Here is a 16,665-nt window from a genome sequence, read left to right as displayed (position 1 = left end):
TGTTTCCATCTGCTTCCTTATTATTTGCATATCCTTTCTCAATCTAGTGATACAGATACATTGGACTTCAGAACGTACAATACCCTGGATCTTCAGCGTTTGATACCTATCCTTTTAAATAGATAATAAAAGCAATCTCACCTCCTTGAAGTTCTCGAAGGCAGCCAAAATGATCTCATGGCCACCTCGCACAAGACACACAGCTGCCAGCAATTCTAATACCAGGGCTTTTGTCCTAGGGAGAGAAAGGAGACACACAACTGATCGACTAACAACTGGAAAAAAACCATGGAAGCCAAAATGGAGAAATGGCTGATAAGGATGATGGACCTTGCAGAGATGGCTAAATTAACCTGTTTGAATAGAAAAAGTATATATCCTTATTTATGGTTGACTGGAAACTCCTATCAGACTTTTTGCATAAAACAGAAAAAAATGCACTTATGATTGGTAGTTTTGATAGTTATAAAAAACGATAATAGGAAAGAATGAGTTTTCTTTTGTAAACAGTGTAAGAGATAATTTTGTAATTGCACTTATATTTACTGCGAAGAAAACTGGAAGATCCTTGTTTCTTTTTATTCTTTCTACATTTTCTTTCTTTTTTCTTCCTTTCTTTATAGCTTTTACTCTTTACTGGTTTGTGTTAGTTTTTACGTTTTTTTGTAAAACATTCAATAAAAATTTATAAAAGAAGGAAGGAAGGAAGGAAGGAAGGAAGGAAGGAAGGAAGGAAGGCTCATCTGGAAAGAGTAGTATTGTTATTGTGTTCATACACATAGCACTAACCCTAATGTGGAACTAATTAGCCTTTCCTGTCAGCTTTGGTTATTGGTCCTGGGAATATCACAATGTGAAGGTAGTCCCCATCTGCTGCTCAGCATTTGGTAAAAACATACATTCCCCATTTGCAATTATGTCACTGTTGAGGTTGCTCTTTAAAATCAAAAGATATTTCACCATGCACTAAATCTGATCATTACTCCATGTAACTGAAAGTCTGGCTCTCCCCTTAAAAGTTTCAGAACCATGAGCTGCATAGAGAGGATCTTTTACAGGTGAAACTCGAAAAATTAGAATATTGTGCAAAAGTTCATTTATTTCAGTAATGCAACTTAAAAGGGGAAACTAATATATGAGATAGACTCATTACATGCAAAGCAAGATAGTTCAAGCTGTGATTTGTCATAATTGTGATGATTATGGCGTACAGCTCATGAAAACCCCAAATCCACAATCTCAGAAAATTAGAACATTACATGCAATCAATAAAACAAGGAGTGTACATAGAACAATATTGGACCTCTGAAAAGTATAAGCATGCATATGTACTCAGTACTTGGTTTGGGCCCCTTTTGCAGGAATTAGTGCCTCAATGCGGCGTGGCATGGAAGCTATTAGCCTGTGGCACTGCTGAAATGTTATGGAAGACCAGGATGCTTCAATAGCAGCCTTCAGCTCTTCTGCATTGTTCGGTCTCATGTCTCTCATCTTTCTCTTGGCAATGCCCCATAGATTCTCTATGGGGTTCAGGTCAGGCGAGTTTGCTGGCCAATCAAGCACAGTAATCCCATGGTCATTGAACCAGGTTTTGGTGCTTTTGGCAGTGTGGGCAGGTGCCAAGTCCTGCTGGAAAATGAAGTCAGCATCCCCATAAAGCTTGTCTGCAGAAGGAAGCATGAAGTGCTCCAAAATCTCCTGGTAGATGGCTGCGTTGACCCTGGACTTAATGAAGCACAGTGGACCAACACCAGCAGATGACATGGCTCCCCAAATCAACACAGACTGTGGAAACTTCCCACTAGACTTCAAGCATCTTGTAGTGTGTACCTCTCCATTCTTCCTCCAGACTCTGGGTCCTTGGTTTCCAAATGAGATGCAAATGTTGGACTTTGGACCACTGAGCAACAGACCCGGTCTGTTTTTCTTTAGCCCAGATAAGACACTTCTGACGTTGTTTGTTGTTCAGGAGCAGCTTGACAAGAGGAATACGATATTTGAAGCCCATGTCCAGGATCCGTCTGTGTGTGGTGGCTCTTGATGCACTGACTCCAGCCTCAGTCCACTCCTTGTGAAAGTCCCCAACACTTTTGAATGGCCTTTTCCTGACAATCCTCTCCAGGCTGCGGTCATCCCTGCTGCTTGTGTACCTTTTTCTTCCACACTTTTCCCTTCCACATAACTTTCTATTAATGTGCTTTGATACAGCACTTTGGGAACATCCAACTTCTTTTGCAATTACCTTTTGAGGCTTTCCCTCCTTATGGAGGGTGTCAATGATGGTTTTCTGCACAACTGTCAGGTCAGCAGTCTTCCCCATGATTGTGATTCCTACTGAACCAGACTGAGAGGCCATTTAAAGGCTCAGGAACCCTTTGCAGGTGTTATGGCTTAATTAGCTGATTAGAGTGGGACACTTTGAGCCTAGAATATTGCACCTTTTCACAATACTCTAATTTTCTGAGATTGTGGATTTGGGGTTAACGAAGCCAGATTCCTATAAGCATCATAGTACTGTATATACTAGACCCACATACTGAAGTATAGCACATGTTTTGCAGTGTAAGGAAAAATAAAAACCCTACACATATTCAGTTCTTTGCATATCTAAGTAGGGATAGGAAAGAATTATTTTTGAAACCTAGGGGACCTAGTGTCAGATATATACATACTAGAGGTCTGATTTCTTACAAGGAAGACTATTATGGTATATTCGGTGAGTACAGTTAATTAGTTTGGCTAGATCTCTTTTATTTCGTGGAATGAAGTGCAGAATTACTACCTGACTATTAGTGGTCTCCCAAATCAGGAGATTAATCAATGGAAAAACCATATCCACCAGATGATTTTTAAATTTGCTTATTTTTTTCAATTTACATGGCTGCCCATCACAGTGTGATGAATTTGGGTGATTAAGAACAGTTAGAAAATAAAACCAACAACAAAATAAAATATGTAGTTGTCAACCAAGGTAAAAAAACAATAAACAACAATTAAAGTAGCCATCACATGGACTCTGAAAATCTGACTCTCATGCCTGGGCACACAATCATGTCTTCAGGCCCTTGTGAAAGACCAGCAGAATCAAAGCTATCTAATCTCTGGAAGGAGCATGTTCCAAAAAATGGGTGTCATGACAGAAAAGAGTCATTTCCTGGGTCCCCAAGATGATATTCCTTAAGTGGCAGGAACCATGTCTCCTACCAGATCTAAGTGTTTTGGGGGAGGGGGTCCCAACAAATAAACCAGTCCCATGCCATTGTCTAATTACTGAGAATTAAGAGAGGAATTAATTACAAGATATAAAATTGTGTCATCTGTGCAGAAAGAAAAAAAAGATCCTAAGCTGTAGAGAAACTATAGTTATGGTTAACATTATAAATATTTTATAGAACATATCAAAAGATGCCAAAAATATGACTTGCTCACATGCCTGCTATTCTCCATATGTGCATCCAACCATCATTTAATGCCAAGTGTTAAGGAATATGCACTAAACTGATTTAAGATATGAACAGTAACTTTGCTGGGGAGTTTAGGTAACCAATGAATTTACATTAAGAACACAGCCAGGCAGTATTTCTGGCTGTATACAGAACTTTCAGTAAGATCAAACAATACTGAAATACTGCAAAACAAATGCACATCTGCTTTACCAATTAACATATGTTTGAAATCAGATTTATGAGCTGGCGATAGGCCACATTACAGTATTGTTTAGCTTTTCAGAGTTGAAGGCAGTTTGAAAAATGTACCACTGCTGAAAAGGAAAAATTCATCATACTATTACTCTTGCTAAAAAGATATTGCAAACAATTGTGATTATTTCACAAACCTGCTGTCAATTTCTGAAATGAACCTGGCTGAAGCCATCTTTGTCATTCTCAGTTGCTACAGTGGTTCTCCTCCTATCTCCAGGGACGTTCGCAGTCGGTGTTGGCAGGGGGGCAGAGGTCGACCGCGAGGTCTCTCATTTGTGGAGTTCCTCAGGGGTCGGTCCTCTCGCCTCTCCTGTTCAACATCTACATGAAACCGCTGGGTGAGATCATTCGTGGCTTTGGAGTTGGGTATCATCAGTACGCTGATGATACCCAACTTTTCCTTTCGACCCCAAACCACCCCAGTGATGCCCTCAACGTGATGTCCCGTTGCCTGGAGGCGGTTCGGGTCTGGATGGGGAGGAACAGACTTCAACTCAACCCCGACAAGACTGAGTGGCTTTGCATACCTTCATCCCGGGTTTATTCGGACATTCCACCTCTGGCTATGGGGGGTGAACTATTACCCCCCGTAGATAGGGCTCGCAACTTGGGAGTCCTCCTAGATTCACGGCTCACCTTGGAAGACCATATAGGAGCTGTGACTAGGGGGGCCTTCGCCCAGGTTCGCCTGGTGCGCCAGTTGCGGCCCTATCTCAGCCGGGATGATTTGTGCACGGTCACTCATGCGCTCGTGTCCTCTCGTCTGGACTACTGCAACGCTCTCTACATGGGGCTGCCCTTGAGGACCACCCGGAAGCTCCAACTGGTACAGAATGCAGCCGCGAGAGTTGTGTTGGGAGTCTCCCGATACTCCCACGTTACACCTCTGCTCCGTGAGCTGCATTGGTTGCCAGTTGTCTTCCGGGTGAGATTCAAGGTACTGGTAACGGTGTTTAAAGCCCTCCATGGCATGGGGCCGGAGTACCTTAGGGAACATCTGCTGCCGGCATCAAGCTCCCTGCGCCCTGTGCGTTCCCACAGAGAGGGCCTCCTCAGGGTGCCACCGATCAGAGAATGTCGATTGGTGGCCCCCAGGGGGAGATCCTTCTCTGTGGGCGCCCCGGAGCTGTGGAATCAGCTACCGGTAGAGCTCCGGATGGCGCCCGATCTTCGCTCCTTTTGTCGCGATCTCAAGACGTTTCTGTTTGTTCAAGCCGGCCTAGCCTGATGGGGATTGGTGGGTTTTTTTATTTTTGGTGTCTTAATTTTAACTTGGTGTTTTAGAATTTTATTCCAATTGTTTTAACTCGGGCAATCATTTAATCTCTTTTTAATGTTTGTATTTAGTATTTTATTCTGCCCTGTGAACCGCCCTGAGTCCTCAGGGAGAAGGGCGGTATACAAATATTATTAAATTAAATTAAATTAAATTACACAGATTGGGAGGAAGGGGGGGAGGGAAAGAAACCGAAAGGATTGCTAGACTAAACACAGAGCGATCCCCTAGGAACCAAGGTCATTCCCACTTGTTGCTGGAAGGTGGAAAGAAGTGTCATGCAGCCCGCCCATTGCCCTCATTGGGTGGCATGATCAACAGCATGGTAGTGGGAGGGAAGTGTTACATTTAGTTACATTGAATTCCTGGGGGAAAAGGTAGAGTTGGTTTCACTTTTGACCATGCCGATATTATGTATCCAATAAACATATTCTTTCAGAAACTTCAAGCCTCGGAATTCTGATTTGTTTGGGTCCATTAGTCAGAACCTTGATGTTAAACCAACTTTCCAAATTTGTTTTTCTGCTCTGAGATAGAAAGCTATCAAAGAGTTCTCTTTGGGGTCCTGAGCCCTGGCCACCTACCTGATTATTTTGGTATGGCAGTAAAGACTCAGGGAAGATTCTAGGATGGAGAAGAAATAAGGGCTTTCGGTTCACGCACACGGCGCTTCCGGATGTGCAGGAACAGTCTGCTTCCTGCTGTCCGTTTCTTTCTTTTTTGGAGGACCCTGAAATGGGTCAAAAATCACCCTGGAGGGGCAATTACCGAGAGGAGGACTTCCCTGCGATCGCAGAAGGGCGGCAGCCCTCCGCTGGAATCCGGGATCATCTCCTTTGGCCCGAAGAAGAAGAGACCGGTCATAAAGATGGCCGATCACTTTTGCCAAAAGCCAAGAGTAGTACCTAGCACTAAGAAGCAATCTGGAGGACCTGGGTGACCTTTTACCTTTCCTATTCCCTTAACCATCTTTCTGTGGAACTTTCCGGAAAATCTCCTTTCCCATTTTTTGAGAAAACAGCGAATATCTACTTTGGGAACAAATCTTAAAGCCTCAAAGCTACAAAAGAAATTCAATTAATTCAGCGCAGAATTTAAGCAATTTCATCTGTATTTACTAAAAAGCTATTTGTTGCTGGGGATCCACTATCCTATCCTCTCTCTAAGCTGTGAATTAAAGAAAAAATTTGGACTAATCCGACAAAAGTTCTATATTAATTTGGGGGGAAAAAGAAAAAGAAAAAAATTCTTATATTGCATGTTATATGTTATTGATGACATCTTGTGGCGAAACCTGGTACAGCAAGTAAATTTCCTTTTTTTGTTGTGAGAGCTGACTGAATAACAGAGCTGTCCTTGAAACAATGCTTAAAGATAAGTGTGGGAACACCTGGCACTGAATACAACTCTTCAGGAGGTGGAAAATCTTTGACTATTATTAAAACAGCCTCCATGGAAAATTTAACTGCAAACAACAATGAAATGGATGAATACATCCCACCACTTGATTATAAACTGATACTGAACACGATCTTGGCAATGACAAAGCTAAACTGCAAGAAAAATCTGACAACTTAAAGCCACCAAATCAAATTCTGACTGTAAATGAGGAAAAGATAACCCAAAACCAAATAGAAGTGGAAACTAACACTAAAATACGAGATTTCAAAGAATAACAAAAGCAACCTACAGAAAACCTTGAAGTCCAAACTTTAATGGCAACTACAAAACTTACAAGCCAAAAAGCAACAGCACCTGAAGCAACACCAGGACTGAAGACACTAAAGGCCTTCAAATACACTATATTGAGAATTCAATTAATCAAATGACAACCATAATACCAGCTACTACTTTTTACCTAACCCAGATAGAATTGGAAGAACAAAAAGATTTGACTGATTTAATGACAACTATATCAACCACCAAAAACTGAATTATCAAAGCAAAAATACAATGGTTACAAAGGGGACATTTTCCTTGCAAAACTGACATTTGGATACACTCCGTGGATTCAAATAAGGGGTATAGGAAGAAAGGAAGATACATTTGAGAATTTAAAGATGCCAAGAGGGAAGCATGATTGGCACAAAAGGAAGGAAAGAGTTAGATTTTAAAAAACTGAACTTGTTTCTCTTTTGGGATTCCTAAAGATAGACTATAAAAATATCTTTCTATAGATTAAGGGGAATCTCTAAAAAATATCACTGATTTTACATTTAGCTTTTAGATCTGTAAAGGAAAACAAAAGTAAGCATTTAGAATATAACTCCGAAATATATTATAGAATTTGGAATGACATATCAAAAGATAGTATTTTAATAATTGATGTATGGTCAAGATGACTTATAGAATATTCAGTGATTACTTTTGAACTATAGTATAGAATCTAGAATTTTATATATAAAAGATAGCATTTTAATAATTGTTGAACGGTTAAGGCAAAAAATATATTTCTATAACTGGTGATTTGTTAAGATGAAAACTAGACTTTAATGGTAAAACATACGAATGTTTTGTAATGAACAATATAGGTTTTGTAGACAAAAGAATTATTCTTTATTGAAATAGGGAATTGTGGGTTACCCAAAATTAAGCTTTTTCCTATATACTATAGGCTATGCTAGAATATCTTATTGCAATTAGATAAAATTTAAAAACAGGATATTGATGTTTTAGTGAAAATATATTTTAAATTTTGTTGATTGACTAGGTGATAACTAGAAGTGTACTAACTTGCTTATTTTGACTATGTAATCACTAAGGGAATTAGAGAGGGCATTTCTGTTGATGTAACCTGAACTATTTACAACTGGTTATTTCTTATTTTAACTACCCAATCACCATATTGTTTCACAAATACATGTTTATGTAAATAATTAAAAAATCAATAAAACTTGTATATATATATAAAAAAGAAATAAGAAGTGACTACTAACCACGAAGCAACACCTGCAGAGGGGACAAAGATGGCTGCCCAGACCAGGGATGGAATTCCACCAACGGGGGCTTGGCCGAAAGTCTGTGCAGACAAATCTGACAGGCCAGTGGTGTGGGAAGAAGTTCTAGCCATTGGGGATCAATACTGAACAGAGGAAGATTTCCAGCACAAGAGTACCCCCAAGGTTGCCGAGGCTGAGTTCCCCCTGATCTCATCCCATAGCTCTCTATAATTCATGCCAAAATGGAAAGTACAGAGAGTAATGGAATGGGATGAGTTAGGGGAATGGAAGTACCTGACAGCAGTCCATGGGCACTCGGCCGAAAGACCAAAGGAGAAGTTTAACCAAATGGAAATCAGAGAAGTGACCCCAGTTGCAAGGTACGAGGTCTCAGCTGGGGCCAAGACTAGGATGGATCCTTGTTGGGACCCCATACCTAAGAAAAACAAGAAAGTCCAGTTGCCTCATGAAAAAACATCTTTGGGATAACCGTAAGACTAGGAAGGGATCCTCTTCTCACTACTCATAATGGTCAGGAGAGGAAAGCCACCTCCACAGAATCAGAAAGTGAGCCAACTGAGCCTTTGAAACGCGCATCAGAGCAGTTGCCAGGGGTCCAACCCATTCCCAAAGAATACCAAGATCTGGCCAAGGTGTTCAGTGAGGAGTGTGATGTGCTTCCCCCTCACCAAGTCACTAACTGCAATAGAGATTCTGCCGGAAGCGAAATCCCTAAGCCAAAAATGTATTCCATGCCCCCAGGAAGATGAATGAACTAAGAGAATACATTGACAAAAATCTGGCTATGGGCTTCATCCAGCCAGCAAAATCATGCGTGGCTGCCTCTGTGCTATTCAAAGAAAAGAAAGATGGAACGTTGAGATTGTGTGTGGATTTCAAGGGCTTAAATGCTGTCAGCATGGAAAATATATATCCACTCCCCCTTATGAAGGACATGTTAGGTCACATGGCTAAAGAGAAAATTTTCACCAAGTTGGACCTGCGGGAAGCTTACTACCAAGTGAGAATTAAGGAGGGAAATGAATGGAAAACCGCCTTTAACTGCCTGCTGGGGAGTTCCCAATTCAACGTGATGCCATTTGGCCTCCAGGCGGCTCCTGCCATGTTTATACAGTTGATCAATGAGGTGTTACATGACCATCTATACAAAGAGGTCATAGTTTATCTTGATGACATCCTCATCTTTACAGAAATTATGGAGGAACATGTCAAATTGGTTTGCAAAATGCTCAAAAAATTATTAAAGGTGAACCTTTATGCTAAACTATCCAAATGTAAGTTCCACCAAATCCACCTTGACTATCTAGGGCAGGGGTGTCAAACTCAATTTCATCAGCATTGCGGTTGCCCTCAGGGGGCCGGGTGGGTGTGGCCTACTGGGTGGGCGTGGCCTACTGGGTGGGCATGGCCAGCTCTACATCGTTCGCATCAAGGGTGCCTATGGGGGCCTGGGCAGGAGTGGGACAGATCTGAGGGTCTCTGGTAGGAGGAGGGTCTCTGGGCCAGGGCCAAGGCAGTGGGGGCCGTTCCCTCACTGTTTCCAGGATGGCTTCGCGGGCCGCATGAAACCACTTCGCGGGCCAGATCTGGCCCCCGGGCCTTGTGTTTGACATGTCTGATCTAGGGTACCGAATCTCAAATGAAGGGGTGGAAATGGACCTAGAGAATGGCAATCCCCTCATACTCGCAAGCAACTACAGACCTTTTTGGGATTTGCTAACTTTTACCAGCAGTTCATTGCCTCCTTTGCAAAAATAGCCTTACTGATTACTGAACTGTTAAAAACAGGCAAGGGGTAGCAAAACCCTGTCCCAGTAAACCTTTAAGATGGACTATGGAATGCCAAGCAGCGTTTGAACAACTTAAAAGGTTGTTCACAGGGGAAACAGTCTTCAAACACTCTAACCCTGTGGAATTGTTTATCATCCAAGTGGATGCCAGTGATGTTGCAGTGGGTGCAGTTCTCCTTCAAAAAAATAGCAAGGGAGTTCTACAGCCATGCACGTACACCTCCAGAAAACTCACCGATACAAAGCAGCGATGGGCTGTATGGGAGAAGGAAGCGTTTGCTGTTCGATGGGCATTGCTAACCTGGCGTCATTTCCTAGAGGAGAATAAGATTCCATTTGAAGTGTGGACTGACCATAAAAACCCTAAGGCACTCAGAACCCCATGGAAATTATCTCCCAAGCAGGTTCAGTGGGTGCAATATTTCAATTGTTTCAACTTCTCTTTAAAGTACATTCCTGGAGGAAGAATTTCCTAGCTGACGCCTTATCCAGAATGGCACAGTACAACAGCAATCATGAGGAAGTGGTCAATGCTATATTCCTTTGCCACAAAAGGCCTCTCAGGTGACCACTAGACGCCAAGCTTGAAAGCAATCCACCAGCCCTGGCAGCAGCCTGACCCAGAAACCTAAGGCTGAGCTGAAAGCGGACCTCTGGTTCAGAGATAACAGACAAGTGTTGACATATAGAGATGAACTAGCCTGGAAAGGCTCCAAGTTATACATTCCTAGCACCCTCAGGGTCCAAGCCCTGCAACAAAGCTATGATGACAAGCAAGCAGATCACTTTGGATTTTTAAAGACTTTACACTTGGTAAGGCAGCAGTTTTGGTGGCCAAGGATGAAAAAGGACATTGAAAGCTATGTTAAGAGCTGTGCAATCTGTGCAGCTATGAAAAAAAGACCTGGGAAGCCCCCTGGATTGTTACAACAAGTAGCAGTCCCATCCCAACCATGGGAGAAAATCGCAATGGACTTCATTGTAGTGGAAATAGTGGAAATATAGTAATTTGGATTTCTCAAAGCAGGCTCATTTTATAGCATGTCCTAGTCTCCCTTCCACCCAGAAGGCAAAACATATCTACCAACTCCACAGGGCACCAAAAGGGTTTATATTGGACCAAGAGATTCAGTTCACAGCAAAATTTTGGAGGGAGTTCGTGCCACTGATTGGATCCACCCAAGGACTCACCTCAGCTTTTCATCCAAGTACAAATGGAGCCGCTGAACGAGAGAATGCAATGGTGGAACAATACCTGAAATGCTAGGTTAACTATCAGCAAACTAACTGGACAGACCTGCCTTTTGTTGAAGTGGCATACAACAATATTGTACACAGCAGTACTGGACTTACTCCTTTTAAGATAGCTACTGGCAGGGAATTTGTTCCCATGCCTGAATATCTCCAAGAACTCCCTCCTCACAAACCGAGTGGGTGAACTCATTGCAAAACACTTGGGCAAATGTCACATGTGTCTTAGCTAAAGCAACCAAGATTCAAAAGGAACAAGCCAATAAGAGGTGATCCCCCCAAAAATCATTTCATATAAGAGAGAAAGTCTATCTCTCAACCAAATACCTAAGATTAAAATTACCATGTAAAAAATTGGGATCTAAATCCGTCGGTCCTTTTCCCATCATAAAAATCATAAGCCCCATCACTAAAACTCCCACAACTCTTGGGGAAGATACATCCAATTTTTCATTGGACTTTGTTGAAAACAGTTACAGGATCGACATTGAGACTAGTATGCCGAATAGCTCCAGGTCCTATTATAGTGGAGGGTGACACCCTTGATGAAATAAAATGGATTCTCGATTCTAGACTGTATAAAGGGAAATGACAGCACCTAGTTAAATGGAAGGGTTACCCTTTGTCAGAGGCTACCTTGGTAAAAAGCAGAGATGTAAAGGCTGATAGATTAATCCAGAAATTTCATGATGAACACCCCGAAAAGCCTAGGGAAACTTCAGGCGACAGAGATGAAAATTAGTATCACATTAATATGTATCTATGCTTGTTATTTTCCAGGAACTTCTTTCTCTTTAGGTGAGTCCAACTGTCAACTTTTGAAACAAACCTGGCTGAAGCCATCTTTTGTCATTCTCAGTTGCCACACAGGTTGAGAGAAAGGGTGGGGGAGAAACCAAAAGGATTGCTAGACTAAACACAGAGCTATCCCCTGGGAATCAAGGTCACTCCCACTGGTGCTGGAAGGTGGAGAGAAGAAGTGTCACGGAGGCCACCAATTGCCCTCATTGGGTGGTGTGATCAACAGCATGGTAGGGGAAGTGTTACATTTAGTTACATGGAATTCCTGGGGGAAAAGTAAAGAGTCGTTTTCACTTTTGACTGTGCTGATGCAGGTAGTCCTCTAGTTATGAGTGAAATGGAGCCTGCCCATTCCACTTGTAACTTGAAAACTTGTGGGAGTAAATCTCGTACCTCGAACAAGATCACCCCCTTGCTCATTAAGACGAATGCAGCTCGTTAAGTGAACATGAGGTATCTCAGGTTGGGGAAGGCCATGAAGAGCCTAGTGATGGAACAGCCCCCCAAGGCCTCCCTGACCCACTAAGATACCTCATGCTTTCCCCTCCCTTCCTGCCCTGCCAGACTCACCTTGAAAAGATCCGTCTCCTCTCTGCCACAGTTCCTGCTGCTGCCCGGATCTGAGTCCGGGGGACACTTCTGTGTGTCTCCGGAGGCTGGATTGGTGCATTGGAGGCCTTTTTCAGGCGTCTGCTGCCCAGATCTGAGTCTGGGGGATGCTTCCACGGCCCTCCAGTGGCCCGATCTGAGCACCAGAGGCCTTCTTCAGGCTGCTGCCACCTGGATCTAAGACTGGGGGACACTTCTGCGGCCATCTGGTGGTCCGTTTCTGGATGACAGTGGCCTGGAGAAGGCCTCTGACACCCAGATCAGGCTGCCGGAGGGCCGCGGAAGCATCCCCCAGCCTCAGATCCGAGCAGCAGCAGCCTGGAAAAAGCCTTTGACACCCCGATCCAGCCTTCGGAGGGACGTGGAAGCGTCCCTCAGCTTCGGTTCCATTCTCTGTTGCATAGAATAGAGGTCTAAAGTACCATGAGATCATGCAAGATCAGTAGCGTGAGATCTCATGTGATCTCATGTTACTTTAGGCCTCCATTCTCTGAGAATGCACCGAAGGCCTGGATCAGCCAAGAAAATGAAGGATCTTGATCTTCGCAGGGTGAGTATTGAAAGCCTGATGCCTAGGGAGACCCAGGGCAGGGGTGGGGAGGAAGGGAATAACCAGGTGAATGTTGCAGAGTCTCTGCAGTTGCTCGTAAGGGAAAATGACTGCCGTGGTGCTGCAATATTTGTAATTTCGACTTGCTCCTAAGCACTAGGGGCGCCTATCACATAACTTTGAAGGAGCATTAAGTGAACATTCGTAACTCAGGGATTACCTGTATTATGTATCCAATAAACATGATCTTGAGGAAACTTCAGGATTCAGAATTCTGATTTGTTTGGGTCCATTAATCAGAACCTTGAACCTGCTCACACTGCTTGATTAGTAGGAATAGGTAAAGGTTCCCCCGCAAATGTGTGCTAGTCGTTTCCGACTCTAGGGGCCGGTGCTCATCTCCGTTTCAAACCCGAAGAGCCAGTGCTAGTCCAAGGACGTCTCCGTGGTCATGTGGCCGGCATGACTAGACACCAAAGGTGCACGGAACGCTGTTACCTTCCCACCGGAGTGGTCCCTATTTTTCTACTTGCATTTTTACGTGCTTTCGAACTGCTAGGTTGGCAGAAGCTGGGATGAGTAACAGGCGCTCACTCTGTTACACGGCACTCGGGATTCGACCTGCCAAACTGCCGACCTTCCTAACCCACTGAGCCACTGCGTCTTTTTAATAGGAATAGTAAGTCAAAAGAAAGATTTGTTTGGCCTCACACCATGGGACACAATACTTCTATCTAGGTCACTTTCAATTCTTTCAAAAAATATCTACCATATTTTTCGGACCATAAACGCACTTTTTCCCCTCCAAAAGTGGGGGGGGAAAATGAGGGTGTGTGTTATGGTCCGAAGGTATGGTACCCCAGATTCTGCTCCTCCCCCATTGCTCCATTGGGAGGCTGAGACACTGGATTTTATCCACGGACCAGAGGAGAACACCGCTGATCAGGTGGGAGGCTGGGATTCCGGATCCGACGCCGCCAGCCAGCTGGAAGTCCCGGCGGGTGGCCCCGACACCGCTGAACAACCGGGAGCGTCGGCAACCTTCTCTGGGGGCTGCCAGTCAGCTGGGAGCCTGGGGCTTGACGGCCGCTCCTACTCAAAAGCACCAGCACGCCCAGGTGACTGGTGGCCACGAGAGAAGGTTGCCGATGCTCCTGGCTGTTTGGCGGCCGTGGGGCCACCCGCCGGGACATCCAGCTGGCCGGTGGTGTCAGATCCAGACTCCCAGCCTCCCACCTGATTGGCAGTGTTCTCCTCTGTTCCGCAGCTCAAATCTGGGGTCTCAGCAGGCAGGAGCCCGGGATCAGCATTTCTGAATGGGATTTCTAAGTGCGACTCAGCTGATCCCGGGCTCCTGCCTGGCTCACTTGCTTGTGGAAAAGAGGCTGCTTGCTAAGTGAGCCCAGGATCAGCTGAGTCGCACTGAGAAAACCCACTCAGAAATGCTGATCCCGGGCTGCTGCCCAGCTCATTTAGCAAGCAGCCTCTTTTCCGTAAGCGAGCCAGGCAGGAGCCCAGGCAACACCCGCGCTTGCGGCTTTTCCGCAGCACAGACCCGAGGGCTGCTTCGTTCCCACTTGTCCTCTCACAGGACCCAGGCTGCCTGCACTGGTGAGAAACGCAGCGCTTCTTTTTCTGCAGCGATGGAGCGCAGGCGTCGCTTGAGAAATACTCCGCGAGACGTGCCTTTGTAGCACGTTTCCCCTTCTTTTATATATCGGAGGTTTGAAAGGCAAGCTGCTCCCAGGGTGTAAAAGTAGAATCCAAATTCTTGTTTTCCTGCTCTAAAAACTGGGTGCGTCTTATGGTCAGATGCGTCTTATGGTCCAAAAAATACGGTATTTGCCTTTTTATAAAGAACCCAGAAGACTGCACTTCCAGTAGAGCTTGTGTTTTCTAAACTTATGAGAAAATTTGTATTTCTATGATTTCCATGATATTAGAAACACAAAATCAATGAAATCATCTTGAAATTGCTCATTTTTCAATATTAATGTAGTCCCTGTAAACTGCGCCATATAAGCTTTAGTACACCATTTCTTCCTTTCCATGGGGCTCACTGAGTATCAAGTTGTCTTACCTGGGATTTTTGTTGTTCAAACTGAGGGCAATCTCATTAACAGCGTGAGGATGTGACATAACCAAATTGAATCCATACTGGAAGGGAAAAGAATTTATATAAATGTCAGAAGTTATAAGAAACAGCCAACTAAACAGATAGCCTTATTTAAGATGTAACACACATACAGTATATAAAGTACCAAGGGTGCTTTTTCAAAAGAAAACTGGACTTTGTTTTTCCTTGAAGTTGTTTTGCTTCTCATCCAAGAAGCTTCTTCAGTTCTGTGTGTCAGAACTGAAAAAGCTTCTTGGATAAGAAGTGAAATGTCTTCAAGGAAAAATAAAGTGCAGTTGCCTTTTGAAAAAGCATATTTGGGACAACCGTGACCTGGATGACTGAGAATCTCCATAGACACATATATAGACAAAAGTGGTAAAAAAAGAGATTAGTGAGAAATGTAAACAACAGGTAACAGTATATGAAGCACTGTGCAAATGTGTTTGAAACAAGGATCATTTGCAACAATAAAAAGGTATAGAGAGATACAGAGAAAGGTATTTATGTAAAAGTAGATTTAAATCATTTTTTTTCTTTTGACCCTTGTGTCATCATCCTTATCATTATTGATCATCGCACAGTTGGCCAGATGCTCAGACTGGATTTGGCATTTTTGTCTACCTATCGAGTTGTTGTTGTTATTATTATTAGGCTTCCTGTAAATTGATATTTTTTCTGTATTCTGCATTAAGTTAATTATTCTGAAAAGGGATGTCATGATGGCATATATGCTTTTTAAAAAGACATTTTATGTAAATAAATTATTAAGTCCTTTAAAATGTCACATATAGCATAACTTTGTTACACATAAATCTGATGCATAGTTAGCTACAAATACTCATACAGAATACTTGGATAATAGGGAGGGAGAAGTAAAAGAAAGAGAAAAGTATATTAATTTAACAAAGAATAGTCATACCAATTGCACTGCAATTCACCACCCCAGATATCTCTTTGGAAATACACACTATTTAGGAGTGGTGTCCCCCATCTTCTGACACTCCATTTTCAAGTATATTCTTTAGACAGAATGGAATTTTTAAGGCATAGCTAATTGAAATTCTTTACTGGTACTGACATTAGAGGTACTGCATCATTAAGTCGAGTCAAGATACTACACTGCTTGGAGAGCCAAAAACAACTGAGGTTAAGTGCCAAGCTTGGGGGGGGGATGACCAGCAGGAGGTGCTGTGCCAGCAGAAGTAACAATAGGGTACTCTATTTTCTCTTCCTGCCCTCCCCCCCAAATCTCTCAGGTGTTCAAGCCAAAAGCTCTCCTGGGGCAAAACCAAACTATAAATGTAATAAAATGCATACACAAATTTAAAATCATTGATTCTATTAGGGTAGAGTCCAATTTTCCTGTAAATTCACCACAGCCAAGCAACCCCCAAACCCCTATCCCAGCTCAAAGCCAGCACTCCTGAGGGTCAGGCCAGCGATACCTGATAGTTCATGATGGCTCGTAAACACAAGATGCACACGTGCACATCATCCTTCTGGCTCACCAGCCGTGAGTTCTTCAGAGCTTTTCTGCTGGGAAGTGTGGTGTATCTGGCAAAGAGAAGAGAGCCCTACATTTAGCAAGAAGCAGTAACCTCCCCAAAA

General features: G+C 43.3%; 1 protein-coding gene across 1 annotated transcript in view; it reads right to left on the bottom strand.

Annotated features, from left to right (window-relative positions):
• The window catches only part of FMNL3 (formin like 3), a 109,291-nt gene that overhangs the window by 26,627 nt on the left and 65,999 nt on the right, over positions 1 to 16,665 (bottom strand). Inside the window, exons 7-9 of the mRNA XM_081320895.1 lie at positions 16,503 to 16,611; positions 15,019 to 15,095; positions 142 to 235 (exon numbers count right to left, since the gene is read on the bottom strand). Coding sequence (XP_081177021.1) covers positions 142 to 235; positions 15,019 to 15,095; positions 16,503 to 16,611 — 280 coding nt within the window. The remainder of the gene's footprint in view (positions 1 to 141; positions 236 to 15,018; positions 15,096 to 16,502; positions 16,612 to 16,665) is intronic.

This window comes from Vipera berus (genome assembly GCF_964194415.1).
Source record: "Vipera berus genome assembly, chromosome: 2".
In the NCBI taxonomy this organism is placed as follows: Eukaryota; Metazoa; Chordata; class Lepidosauria; order Squamata; family Viperidae; genus Vipera; species Vipera berus.
Note: the sequence above shows the minus strand (reverse complement) of the source record. Positions and strands in the feature narration are given on the sequence as shown.